A 12,261-nucleotide genomic window follows, 5' to 3' on the forward strand; every position below is an offset into this window, starting at 1 on the left:
CTCGCTGGCAGAGGACGGGTCCCGCTCTGTGGATGCACACATCTCCATATTCTCTTCATCCTCCCCCTCGTGTGATGACGGCAGCTGATGGGTAGGCTGTGGCTCATTTGGCTCATCATCTGTAAGTACAATGCAACACAAGTATGGGTAGCAGCTGGGGAGGGGGCAGGAAGGCAAGAAGGAGGGGGCATCGTTATTGTGGAGCTACATGTTGCAAGGCATGTGGGCTCAAGGTTCAGGGCTCTCACATCTCATTCATAAACTGTCATGCAGGGGCTCTGCCTGGTTCGCCCATGAGGACAGACACTTGCTCCTTGATGGCGGTAAGGTCCGGGAGGGCAGGCTCCCCTCCTCCTGTCCACTCCTGTTCTCGCCTGTTGTGGGCGAGTTTAGCTTGCAATGACAAAAACAAGTAGTTATCAGTGGGTCTGTAGCTACTCGTGTGCCACATGTGTCTGCGGTAAATGACTCGCTACTAATGTCACGAGGTGTGAATCTCTGCATCTCAGCCTGTGTGGCAGCGCACAGTGGATGTGTCAAAGGTGGGATTTAGGGACAACGAGTTACAAGTAAGCATGAGGCTGAAGGCCTGTGATGGCAAATGGAGAGTTAAAAGGCTCTGGTGAGTGTGGTCAAGCTGAGTTGGGAGCTAGAAGGTGAGAGATGCTTGAATGGGTGGGGCATGTCTAGTGAGGCAAGCGAGAGCTTTTAGGATGTCTCCAGCAATGAGGAGCATGGCCTGGTACACATAGAGAAGGGGTGGGCAGTGTAAAGCCTTTACATTGTGTAAGACAGTGAGGCTGACATGAACGTATTGCAAGGTACTCACCTCGACGACCCTAGTGAGGTCATTGTATTTCTTACGACATTGAGTCGCTGTCCTGGTCACAGTGTCGAGGGCAGAAACATGCTGGGCCACCTCTCTCCACGGCCTCCTGAACACCCTTGGTGATGGCCTTCATCCCCCTCCAGGATGCAGGATATTGTTGCCCCTCTCTACAGCCTCCAACAAGGCCTCAAGGGCCGTAGCGGAGAAGCAGTGCGCTCTCTGCCTTCCTCCCTCCTCTTCCATTTTCCCACTCTCAGGTCAGTGAGGAGGTGGAGCTGCGTATGCGCGTACTTACCGTGTCGCACCTTTAAGATTCGGCTTTTTCCAGGATGTGAATCGGAGTTTGAAGCATGTGCAATGCTTCGGCAAAATTTAGCGTCAGAATTTTCATTAGCGCCCCCCCTCCACCCGGTCAGGTATGTAACAGCTAATTTGGCGCCCCCTTCAGCTCTTCGTCCAATCCAAGCAAATATCTCGGTGGGAGGCGCAAACTTTCTCAAGGCGCTAAAATTACGGTTCTGCCTGGATTAATGCCTCAAAATGGGCGTGACCGAAATTCCACCCCAAGTACCGTATATACTCGCGTATCCTGCGATCTCACGTATCATGCGACCCCTAAATTTCCGTCCCCAAAACATGATTTTACCATATATCTCATGTATCATGCGAGTCACTTTTTTGAGATGGAATACAGACCTTAACATGAAACATCGAGTGGATTCTGCTGTGAAAGCTGTTCGCAAATCGAACACCGATATAGCAATCGTTCCAGCTGGCTTGACTAGCGTCGTTCAGCCACAGCCTCTACTGTGTTTGCGGGTAAAAGAAGCATGGGCTGAGATAGATGGAGCCTCTAATAATGCAGCAAACTTCAGAGGGAGTTGTGGGTGGCGGAGGTCGGGTCGCCGGGGGGTTGGGGGGGGGTGAAGAGGAGGTCGGGTTGGGTCACCGGGGGGAAGCGGAGGTCGGGTTGCCGGGTGGGGGGGGGGGGGGGGAGTTGGGGGAGCGGAGGTCGGGTCGCCGTGGTAGGGAGAGCGGGGGTCAGGTCGGATCCGGTCCGGTCTCTTTCCTCCCCCCCCCCGACCTCCGCGACTCTCTCTCCCCCCCCCCCCCCGACCTCCGCGACTCTCTCTCCCCCCCCCCCCGACCTCCGCGGCTCTCTCTCATCCCGCCCGATACAGTACAAGCGACAATAGAGGCTGCAATCCAGCCCAGGAGAGACCTGCCGAGATTCAGCGTGGATACGGTCTGCTTAACAGCCTAACAGCCTAATCTTAGCCAGCACTTCACACCCGCAAATTTTGTATCTCGCGTATCATGCGACCCCCCAAATTTAGGTTACAATTTAGGTCTTCAAAAGTCGCATGATACGCGAGTATATACAGTAATTGAAATATTTCTCAGACATGGCATGAGAAAATGACATCAATAATTAGCATTTAATTGGCACCTTTAACATAGAACAGTGTCTTAAGGAGCTTCAGTGAGGTGTAAGGAAATAAGTAGACGCTGAGCTGAAGGAGATAATGGGAGGTCATCAAGCTGAAATGTTAACTCTGTTTCTCTCTCTACAAATGATGCCTGACCAGCTAAGTATTTTCCAGCATTTTCTGTTTTTCTTTCAGGTTTGCAGCATTTGCAGTATTTTGCTTTTGAATTACTGAGAGGGGTGACCAAAGGTTTGGTCAAAGCCAGGCGATGAAAGATCAGAACAGGGTTGATTTTCTGTGTCAGAATAGTGAAAACACCCAATACCCAAATGAACAGTAGTACAGGTAAGTTCTGCTCCCATTCGTATGAGACCAACACTGGTCTTCAAATTTCTAGAAGCAGCAGGAGAAAGGGACAGATAACGGGGTTGTGTGCATGGTGAAATGCAGAACTGAAACCAAAACTCACCAAAAAATAATATAAGCACATATAAAATACAATAAATAGAGGAATGTCTTTGTTATTGCTCACACACTGGCATTCCTAATATCTCAGGCACTTTTAAAACAAGTTTGCAATTCTCAAACAGCAAAATAGTGCTAGATACAGACATGTGCCCACGGGCTGGATTTTGGACTTTTGGGATTTTGGGGTGTTAAAGTTAGTGCCTGAAAATAGTTTGTGCTTTTGACTGCAAGTTTTGGCGAAAAAGTAAGTTGGAGGAGCATTGGTGTTAAGTCAGGCATTGCACAATGCGCTTAGTGTGCCCGAGCCAAAACTTGTATCGGTAAAGGAGGCAGCCATTTTGCGCATGCGCAGTTGGTTTATTTATTTTTTTCCCGGTTGCAAACGCTAATGCAGGGCGCGGCAGCTAAACCGCCCCACTTCAGCAGAGATGGAGGAGCAGGATGAAAGGCATGCCAGGCACTTCACCAATGAAATGAGAGAGGCATTGGTGAGCGTGGTGGAGAGGCGGTGGTCTCCATCTTGCTGGGGAAACCAGACCACTCCCATTTGTTTTTAAAAGACTGCAGAGGGAGATGGCTCAGGAGGGGTCTGCTTCAGACACTGTGGCCAGAACTGCCACATAGTGCCGCAAGAAGTTCAACAACCTTACCAGGTTCATCAGGGTGGGTACTATTTGCATTCATGTATGCCTCCGTGACATGAATCTCGCACGCTATGTGAAGCTTTTAATGCATATGGTACCTCCCAACACTCTGTGGGCTGGCTTTCACAATGCATAAGAAAGATGAAAGCTTTCTCCTGGACCCTTTGGCTTCTAATGAGCCATGCACATAAACTGCTCTGGAAATTTACATCCTTCCACACAATACACTCCCACTGCTGCTATGCCTTTCAGAAAGATCACTTACAGCCCCATGTTACATTCCTCTGACCTCCTAACTATTCCTCAAGAAGCACATGCAACATCCAAACAGATTGCATGTTAAGCCACTAGAACATTCACACTATAAACTATTGTACAATGGTAGGCATATGTGCCACAACAGCAGAGAAACCCTTTCTGAACCTTTCCTATTTTCTCTTTGCAGTCAAAGCACTCCCACAACAGGAGGGAGCAGCTGCACACAGACAGAGGGCCGCTCCAATTATTGCCACTGACTGATGTCAAGGAACGGGTGTCGGCCTTCATAGGTGTACCAGCACGGCCAGTTGCTGGGGTGATACTGAGCCCCCTTCAGGGTAGTGTGGGTATGTAAATGTATAGAGCGAATGAAGAGACTGCATTAAGACATATAATGAAGTGGCAGTGGACCTTCAAATGAACATGTGCAAAGCCACCTTCCTCCCATCACCCTGCCCCCTCGTCTGCTGTTTTCTGCTTGCAGAAGACAAGCCATAAGCACAGCAGCCTTCCAGGGAGCCCTCCATATCTGGCCATGAGGGAGACGATGAGGGAGGGGAAGAGAGTATTCTGCTGGAGGCACACAGCCCATAAGTAGCCCTGTCTGGAATAACGACATCTGGGGACGAGGCCGATTTCCCGGGGTTGAGGAGTCGGAGGCTCCTGCCTCCAGTTTCGTACAGCAATGCAGTGCCAGAGGGGAATCTCGCAGGACAGCTCTCCTGAGGCTGAGTCGGCAAAGTGGGTCTGCTCAACGACAGGCAGACATGGAATTGAACTTGGTAGAAATGTTCAGGGAAACCACAGGAATTCACCGTGAGCTTATGGATGCATTGGGACGGATCCCAGAGAGCATCGACAAGCTTTCTGCGACTGTTGCGGAGGCGACACAGATTGTCGCTGCAAGTTGAGAGTCCAATGAAGCCATCATTGCCCACACACAGAGGCTGGTGGACCTGAGCAGCATCAGTGGCGTTCCAGAGTGCGTGGCGCGTGCCCTTGATCACATCGCGGACTCGGGCACATTGCAGGCACAAGCTCTGCTTTAGCTTGGTCAAGTGATGCAATCGATGTCTGCTACCATACTCTCTGCGTTCCCCACTGGGCAACGGGGAAGGGACAGTGCCAGAACAGACCAGCAACTTGTGGCGACAAGTCGTGCCCGGGATGTTCAGGCCCAGCCTCGTCGGAGACTGAGCAGCTCCCAGAAAATGGAAGGTGCTGTCCTTTCTCAGGAAGACAGCATTCAGTCTCCCACCACTCAGTCGCCAACCATGCAAGATACACCATACACTGTTGACACCCCAGCCACTAGAGACTGCTCCCACTGATAATGAAGCGCAGCAGTCCGCAGCCAGGCCTTCCAGGCGAAGAGGTCATCCAGGGCATCCTCAGACATATTCTGCATTGTCTGGCCCCCCAACACAGCAGCCCTCGAGGAGCCTTGCTGTGCACACTGAGGCCTCATTGAAGAGCAGCAGCAGGTGTGGGAGGGGGTTGAAGGGAACCTGCTGCCAAAGTGTGGATAAGAGCCATTAAGGCCTGGCACAAGTTGTGGATAATGGCTTAATGTAGCATGTTCAACATGGTTCCAGGTTCTCTGATATATTTAATAGTGTTCCTGCAGGAAACAGCAAGCAGTTTTGTCCTTCTTGCCTTTTATTTTAGTTATTATGTAGTTTTGGGTTTTGGGGTAGGGGGCTGTTAATAATTAGTGTGCATAAAAATGATTGTTGCATCTTTGCCATTTATGTCTTGTGTCTCATTGCAGAATTAAGTGTAGATTAGCTGGCATGGTGGCATACAGTAGTGACTCATCGGTGCAACCCCACCTTGTCCATTCAACCAAAGCGGTCATTGATGAGCTGCCGATGTAAGACTCATGCGGCGACCACATCTCCACGCAGCCTTCCCTGTGGTTGTGGTCTAACCGCAATGGCTTCCTCGCCACTCTCCTCTTCCTCGTCCTCCTCCTCCTCCTGAGGTGGTCCTGCAATCCTCACTAGCAATGCCTCATCCCTCATGGTGGCTAAGTTGTGCAGCATGCAGCACACCACAATGAATTCTGAGACCTATTGAGGGGAGTATTGAAGGCTCTCTCCAGAGTGGTCCAGGTATCTGAACGCCAATTGTCTGTTCGATTATGTTGCGGGGGGTCATGAGCCAGGTGGCCAGGCCGTAAAATGAGAAAAACTGAAAAAAACTGACAAAAAACTGAGAAAAACTGTGAAAAAAAAAACTGAGAAGAAAAACTGAGAAAAAAAACTGAAAAACAACTGAGAAAAACTGATAAGAAAAACTGAGAAGACAAACTGAGAAAAACAGTGTCTCCAATCAGCCAGCTCTGGCCCTGTCTTTGTCGCTGAAACATTCGTGAGGCACTGTTCTCACGCATGATGAAAGCAACATGTGCGCTCCCTGGATAGTGGGCATTCACTGTGAGGATGCGCAGCGTGTGGTCTTACACCAGCTGCATGTCTAGGGAGTGTTATTCCTTTTGGTTTCTGAAGACCTCTGCATTGTGTAATGGTGCTCGCAAGGCGACGTGTGTACAGTCAATGACACCTTGAACCTTGGGGAAGCCTGCAAATCGTTCGAACTCTAGAGCCCTCTCATTCTGGCTGTCCCTGCTCATTGGGAACTTTATGAAGTTCAGTCTGCGCACGTACAGTGCCCTTGTAACTTGGCGAATGCAGCAATGTGCAGTGTGCTGAGAGATACTGCATATGTCCCCTGCTGCTGCCTGGAAGGAGCCGGAGGCATAGAAGGCCAGCGCCACAATCACCTTCACTTCAACAGGCAGTGCAGTCCTGTTGGCACTGGTAGGCTGTAGTTCTTCCTGTAGGAGCTGGCATATCTCTTGTCAGCACTTAATTTCTGAAGCACATCATTCGAACGCACTGCGCCTCTGAGATGTGAAGGTATGAGCAATGTTCCTTGTAAAGCCGCTGGGGGTACGGCTTCCTCCCCATACGACTGCGACCTCTTCGATTCCATGGCCCAACATGGCCAAGAACCCTTCTGCCAATAGCAACCAGCATAATATGCTGGCGAACTAATATTGCTCCTCTCTCACTGACCTTGTAAGTAAAATGCCAGGGCACATAAAAGTGCCATTTTCAACTCACAGCCTCACGTAGCATTCTGCGCACAACCATAGCAGTCACTGACAACTGCGATACAAGATCCTCCAGCCTCCGTAAAAATATGCCGAAATTAGCGCCTGCTGCACCCTGGGACCATCTGTTTTTTTAAGGTATTTCCTGGGGCGGTCGTTAAATGGGGCATGAAGTCCGAAAGTTCCATCTGGGGCACGGGCGCAGCCTTGCACGACGACTGATGTCATAGTCACGCTGAAATCGGAGGGCGAGCCGGTAAGTTTCTGCGGCGGCATAAATCAAGAGCCGAATCTTCCGGCCGGGCGCTAAATCCTGGTCACTTGGCATCCCGCCCAGAAACCGCATTTAACGCCCCGCCAGGGGCGCTAACTGAGGCGCAAAATCAACGAAAATCCTGCCCAACAATGCATGGGATTTGTCTAGCTACAGCGATAAAGAACAAAAAGCAAGGAAATCAAATGTGGACAAACATTCAAGCAAAAAATGTATAGTTATAGGAAAAGTAAGAGACCTAGACTTCCCAAATCAGTGTTACCTAGTTTAAAATAAATCGGATAACGTTGCTATTCCAATAATGCCAATCAGAAAATCTAGGCTCAGGGGTTGGTTGTATTCCCTACACAGGGAGAAATGCCCACCTCTGCACTTTGCTGAAAGCCTAATGACAATCCTGCAAAGACCTGCTTTATTTACTCAAAATACACAGCTAACACGTTGACTCTCAGTCCAGTAAGCTGCATGATGACAACACAATGATATCAAGATGGGCAGACTTATAAATCTCCTAATTTCATGGATTTCCAGTTTGTCCCCCCTAGTGCCCATCCATATGTTATCATTTTTACATTAATAACATGCAATGTACAAAACTAAACACTCAAATGTTTAGCACACATGTAAAGGAGTTGCCAGCAGTATACAAGTATAGAGGAGAGGCACTACTGGCGCGAATACATGACCTCATCTTTCTCATCTGGAGGGAGGAGAGCATGCCGGGAGATCTCAGGGATGCAGTGATTGTGACCATCTTTAAAAAATGGGACAAGTTCGACTGCAGCAACTACAGAGAAATCTCCCTGCTATCAGCTACTGGGAAAGTTGTCACTAGAGTCCTTCTCAACCGTCTTCTCCCTGTGGTTGAGGAGCTCCTCCCAGAGTCACAGTGCGGATTTCGTCCACTACGGGACACAACGGATATGATTTTCGCAGCGCGACAGCTGCAGGAAAAATACAGGGAACAGCGCCAGTCCTTATACATGGCCTTCTTCAACCTTACAAAGGCCTTTGACATTGTCAACCGCGAGGGTCTATGGAGCGTCCTCCTCCGTTTCGGATGCCCCTAAAAATTCGTCAACATCCTCCGCCTGCTCCACGACGACACGCAGGCCGTGATCCGTACCAATAGATCCATTACAGACCCTATCCACGTCCGGACCGGGGTCAAACATGGTCATCGCCCCAACCCTGTTCTCAATCTTCCTCGCTGCCATGCTCCACTTCACAGTCAACAAGCTCCCCGCTGGAGTGGAACTAAACTACAGAACCAGTGGGAACCTGTTCAACTTTCGCCATCTCCAGGCCAGGTCCAAGACCACCCTAACCTCTGTCAGCGAGCTACAGTAAGCAGACGACGCCTGCATCTGCACACATTTAGAGGCTGAACTCCAGGATATAGTCGACGTATTTACTAAGGTGTACGCAAGCATGGGCCTTACGCTAAACATTAGTAAGACAAAGGTCCTCCACCAGCCTGTCCTCACCGCACAGCACTGCCCCCAGTCATCAAGATCCATGGCGCGGCCCTGGACAGCGTGGACCATTTCCCATACCTCAGGAGACTCTTATCAACAAGAGCAGACATTAACGATGAGATTCAACACCGCCTCCAGTGCGCCAGTGCAGCCTTCAGCTGCCTAAGGGAAAGAGTGTTCAAAGACCAGGCCCTCAAATCTACTACCAAGCTCATGGTTTACAGGGCTGTAGTAATACCCGCTCTCATGTATGGCTCAGAGACATGGACCATGTACATAGACACCTCAAGTCGCTGGAGAAATACCACCAACGATGTCTCTGCAAGATCCTACAATAACCCTGGGAGGACAGATGCACCAACATTAGCGTCCTCGACCAGGGCAACATCCCCAGCATTGAAGCACTGACCACACTTAATCAGCTCCGCTGGGCAGACCACACTGTCCGCATGCCAGACACGAGACTCCCAAAGCAGGCGCTATACTTGGAACTCCTTGACGTCAAACGAGCCAAAGGTGGGCAGAGGAAACGTTACAAGGACACCTTCAAAGTCTCCCTGATAAAGTGCAACATCCCCACTGACACCTGGGAGACCCTGGCCAAAGACCATCCTAAGTGGAGGAAGTGCATCCGGGAGGGTGCCGAGACCATGCAGAAATCAAGCGCAGGCAGCGGAAAGAGCGCGCGGTAAATCTGTCCCACCCTCCCTTACCCTCAACCTGTCCCACCTGTGACAGGCCCTGTGGCTCTTGTATTGGACTGTTCAGCCACCTATGGACTCATCTTAAGTGTGGATGCAAGTCTTCCTCGATTCCGAGAGACTGCCTATGATGATGATGACGACATTGTTATACAGCACTATACCCCGAGGGTACAGTTAGCAAAGTGTGGTTTAAGCATTGGCCCTGAAATTGTGGTCGGAGTATGCTGCCGACCTCCAAAAGGAATTTGCACTTACCTGGTGCGAGGCCCCACACGTAAACTTGCTGTCAGATGCTGCAGAGTTGTGCGCAGCGCAGTGAATCACGGAGCCAAGGAGCGCAGCGTCAAGCTCTGAGGTACCTGATGCATCCAACATGCTGAGAATGATAAGGGACTTGATTCCTTCAGAGTTTAAGGGAATGTCTCTTTTTTTATCGCACTTTAGTCCTAGAAGCTAGCAGTTCATTTGTATATTTATTAATCCTGAGCTGGTAATATTGACATTGAAATGAATATTTACATATATTTGCAAACTTTTGCAGGAAGAATGTAATTACACTTTTTTAGGGAAGGGGAAAGACTCAAATTTTCAACCACATCCACAATAAAATCACAAATGATCTAAGCTTTTATACTCAGGTATAACAGGCCCACATTTCCCCATGAGTTGCACTGTTTTTTTTGGTGTAACTTGATTTTTCTGGTGTATCTTTTTAGTTGCAAATATGGTCATTTAATTAGCACCAGTGTAAGTGAGTTAGTTCGGTTTTTTGTTAGGTCAGTTTTTCTTTTCCAAAAGGGGGCATTCCCAGCCACTTACACCATTTATGCCAATTTGGTCTGAAAAAAGTTGTACTAAACTAACTTAGGGCAGCGTATGTGTCCACTTTTGTCCGCACAGATAGACCTTACTTACAGTTAAGGAATCGGCGCAAGTAACTACATTTAAAGCACCACCAAGCACCAAACAAAGCACAAAAAGTAATAAGCAATTAATTAACAAATAAAATAGAAGGAACCCTGCACTTAAAGCACCAAAATCAATCAGTAAATAACAAATAAAAAATAGAAGTCCTACCTTAGGGAACGCAGTGGGCCGCCAATGAGGGAGCCCATTCGGCCAGGGCTGGTGGGGGGAGAGGGGTGGTGGGGGGGGAAGAGAGGAGATGGGGGGGGGGGGGAAGAGAGGGGGAGAAAAGAGAGGAGGAGGGGAGGGAGGGGTGGAGGGGAAGAGGAGTGGGGGGGGGGGGGGAAGGTGGAAGTACCTTCTTGATCAAATGACACAAATCCTCTGGAAAGTCTGGAGCCAGCCCCTTGGACTTCAGTATCCTGAAGATCTTGTTCGCCTGAGATACGGTGGATGTTCCCTCCGCTCAGGTGCATCTGTTCCAGCTGTCGGGGCTGCTTACTGGGCTGCCTGCACGACGCAGTTACTCCCATCCTCGCTCACAGAGGGCCTGGCTTCATGTTTGGGGCACTGATCTTGGAGGGCTTTGGTGATGACCATTTGCTCATGACAATGGTCCACAAACCCCTTCAGAGTCCTCGAAGCACGTCTAGACTGATGTCCGGCATGGCATCAAACACCCGCATGAATCCCCGGTTCATCTGGTCGAGAGTTACAAACCCAGACTCCCAGAAACTCTTCAGGAGTTTTACAATCAAGTTAGAGTTGACACAGCCTGCAGAGCACACTCTGGCCGCCAATGAGGGAGTCCATTCGGCCAGGACTAGGGACAGTGTGCTTCGGCTCCTCCCACACAGCCTCCAGCGTGCGTTTGCAGAAACAGCCTGCCAGGAGCTACTGCACATGCGCGCAGACTCTCGCGCGCATGTGCAGAGGTCCCGGCACTGTTTACAGCGCCGGGACCTGGCTCCACCCCTAATCCATGGGGCCACACTGCGCCATGACCGAGGAGAGGCTGGGGAGCGGCCAAATTACAGAGGTCTTTTTTCGGCGCGCTTGGAGGTGGACAAAAGCGGCGCACCTCGAGTGAGGGCGCCAGAAAAAGAGGTTAGGGAAATTCTAGCCCAACATGCTTTACAATTATAAGTAAAGGTGTTACCCTATGCAAACAGCTGCTGCGCCTCTTTACATCAGCCATAACATTTTTATTCATAATTTATAGGCAGTTGGTGAGCAATTAACCGAACTCTGTGCCAGCAATGATGATAATCTGTCGAGTCAGAACTTTAGCACATGCACCAGAAATCCCGAACTTGTTGTCCATTTCAAAATCACTATGATGGCATACTCTGGGAGTACGCCATCATACTGACCGCAAATTCTGCCCCATTGTAAATTGAGTAGTACCTATAACTACTAGAGTGGAGGAGCGAATACGTGAGAGCAAGATAGTGGAGAAGTTATTCTTTTACTTATCATTGAAGGTGGCCACAGCAGCTATACAAATAGCATACATCTTGTATGCAATTTTTTTCAGGTCATTTATGATAGTGACATGATATAATGCCATTACGGAAGATTGAAAGACCTTTCCACCCTCGTATGTTAACCAATGACAATCCCTTTGATAATATAAATTGTCATGAAATAATTCTTGTCAGTGCTAATACAATGTAGGTGGGAATCCTCCAAATTTCTGTTACTTTCTACTTTTTTTACCTCAGGACATCAATTTCATCCTTAAGAGCAAGATTTTCTTCCGCCAATCTATTTAATTCATCATTTCTATGCTGTATGTCAATCAGTTGTAGCTCCAGCTCTTCACAGTGAATACGGTAGTCATCCTTTGCTGCTTCAAGCCTAGAGAGAATGGCAAAAAAAATAGCTTCTTTAAAATACATACAGAAAACAACTCAATTTGAGTAATCAAATTTACTGCGAACTATGTCACAACCAGTAACCCTTCTGCAAGGGCAGAATCAGGGATTGACTGCATGGAGTGTCTTAACTACCTGTGTCTACCCTGATATCCACTACCAACAAACTTTGTAAAAATAATGAATATTTTGCAATTATTCCAGACAAGAATCTGATCTTGTAATTCAAATGACATTTACAAACCATTCAAGGTCACTTGTTTATGAAGTCATCT

The 12,261-nt window shown here is 48.9% G+C and overlaps 1 protein-coding gene across 4 annotated transcripts in view; it reads right to left on the reverse strand.

The window, feature by feature from the left end:
• hook1 (hook microtubule-tethering protein 1) overlaps positions 1–12,261 on the reverse strand; it is a 127,641-nt gene that overhangs the window by 47,282 nt on the left and 68,098 nt on the right. For all 4 annotated transcript variants that reach the window (XM_070886120.1, XM_070886118.1, XM_070886116.1 and 1 more), the window contains one exon: positions 11,829–11,969. In XM_070886120.1, the coding sequence (XP_070742221.1) occupies positions 11,829–11,969 (141 nt within the window). The remainder of the gene's footprint in view (positions 1–11,828; positions 11,970–12,261) is intronic.

This window comes from Pristiophorus japonicus, chromosome 8, assembly GCF_044704955.1.
Source record: "Pristiophorus japonicus isolate sPriJap1 chromosome 8, sPriJap1.hap1, whole genome shotgun sequence".
In the NCBI taxonomy this organism is placed as follows: Eukaryota; Metazoa; Chordata; class Chondrichthyes; family Pristiophoridae; genus Pristiophorus; species Pristiophorus japonicus.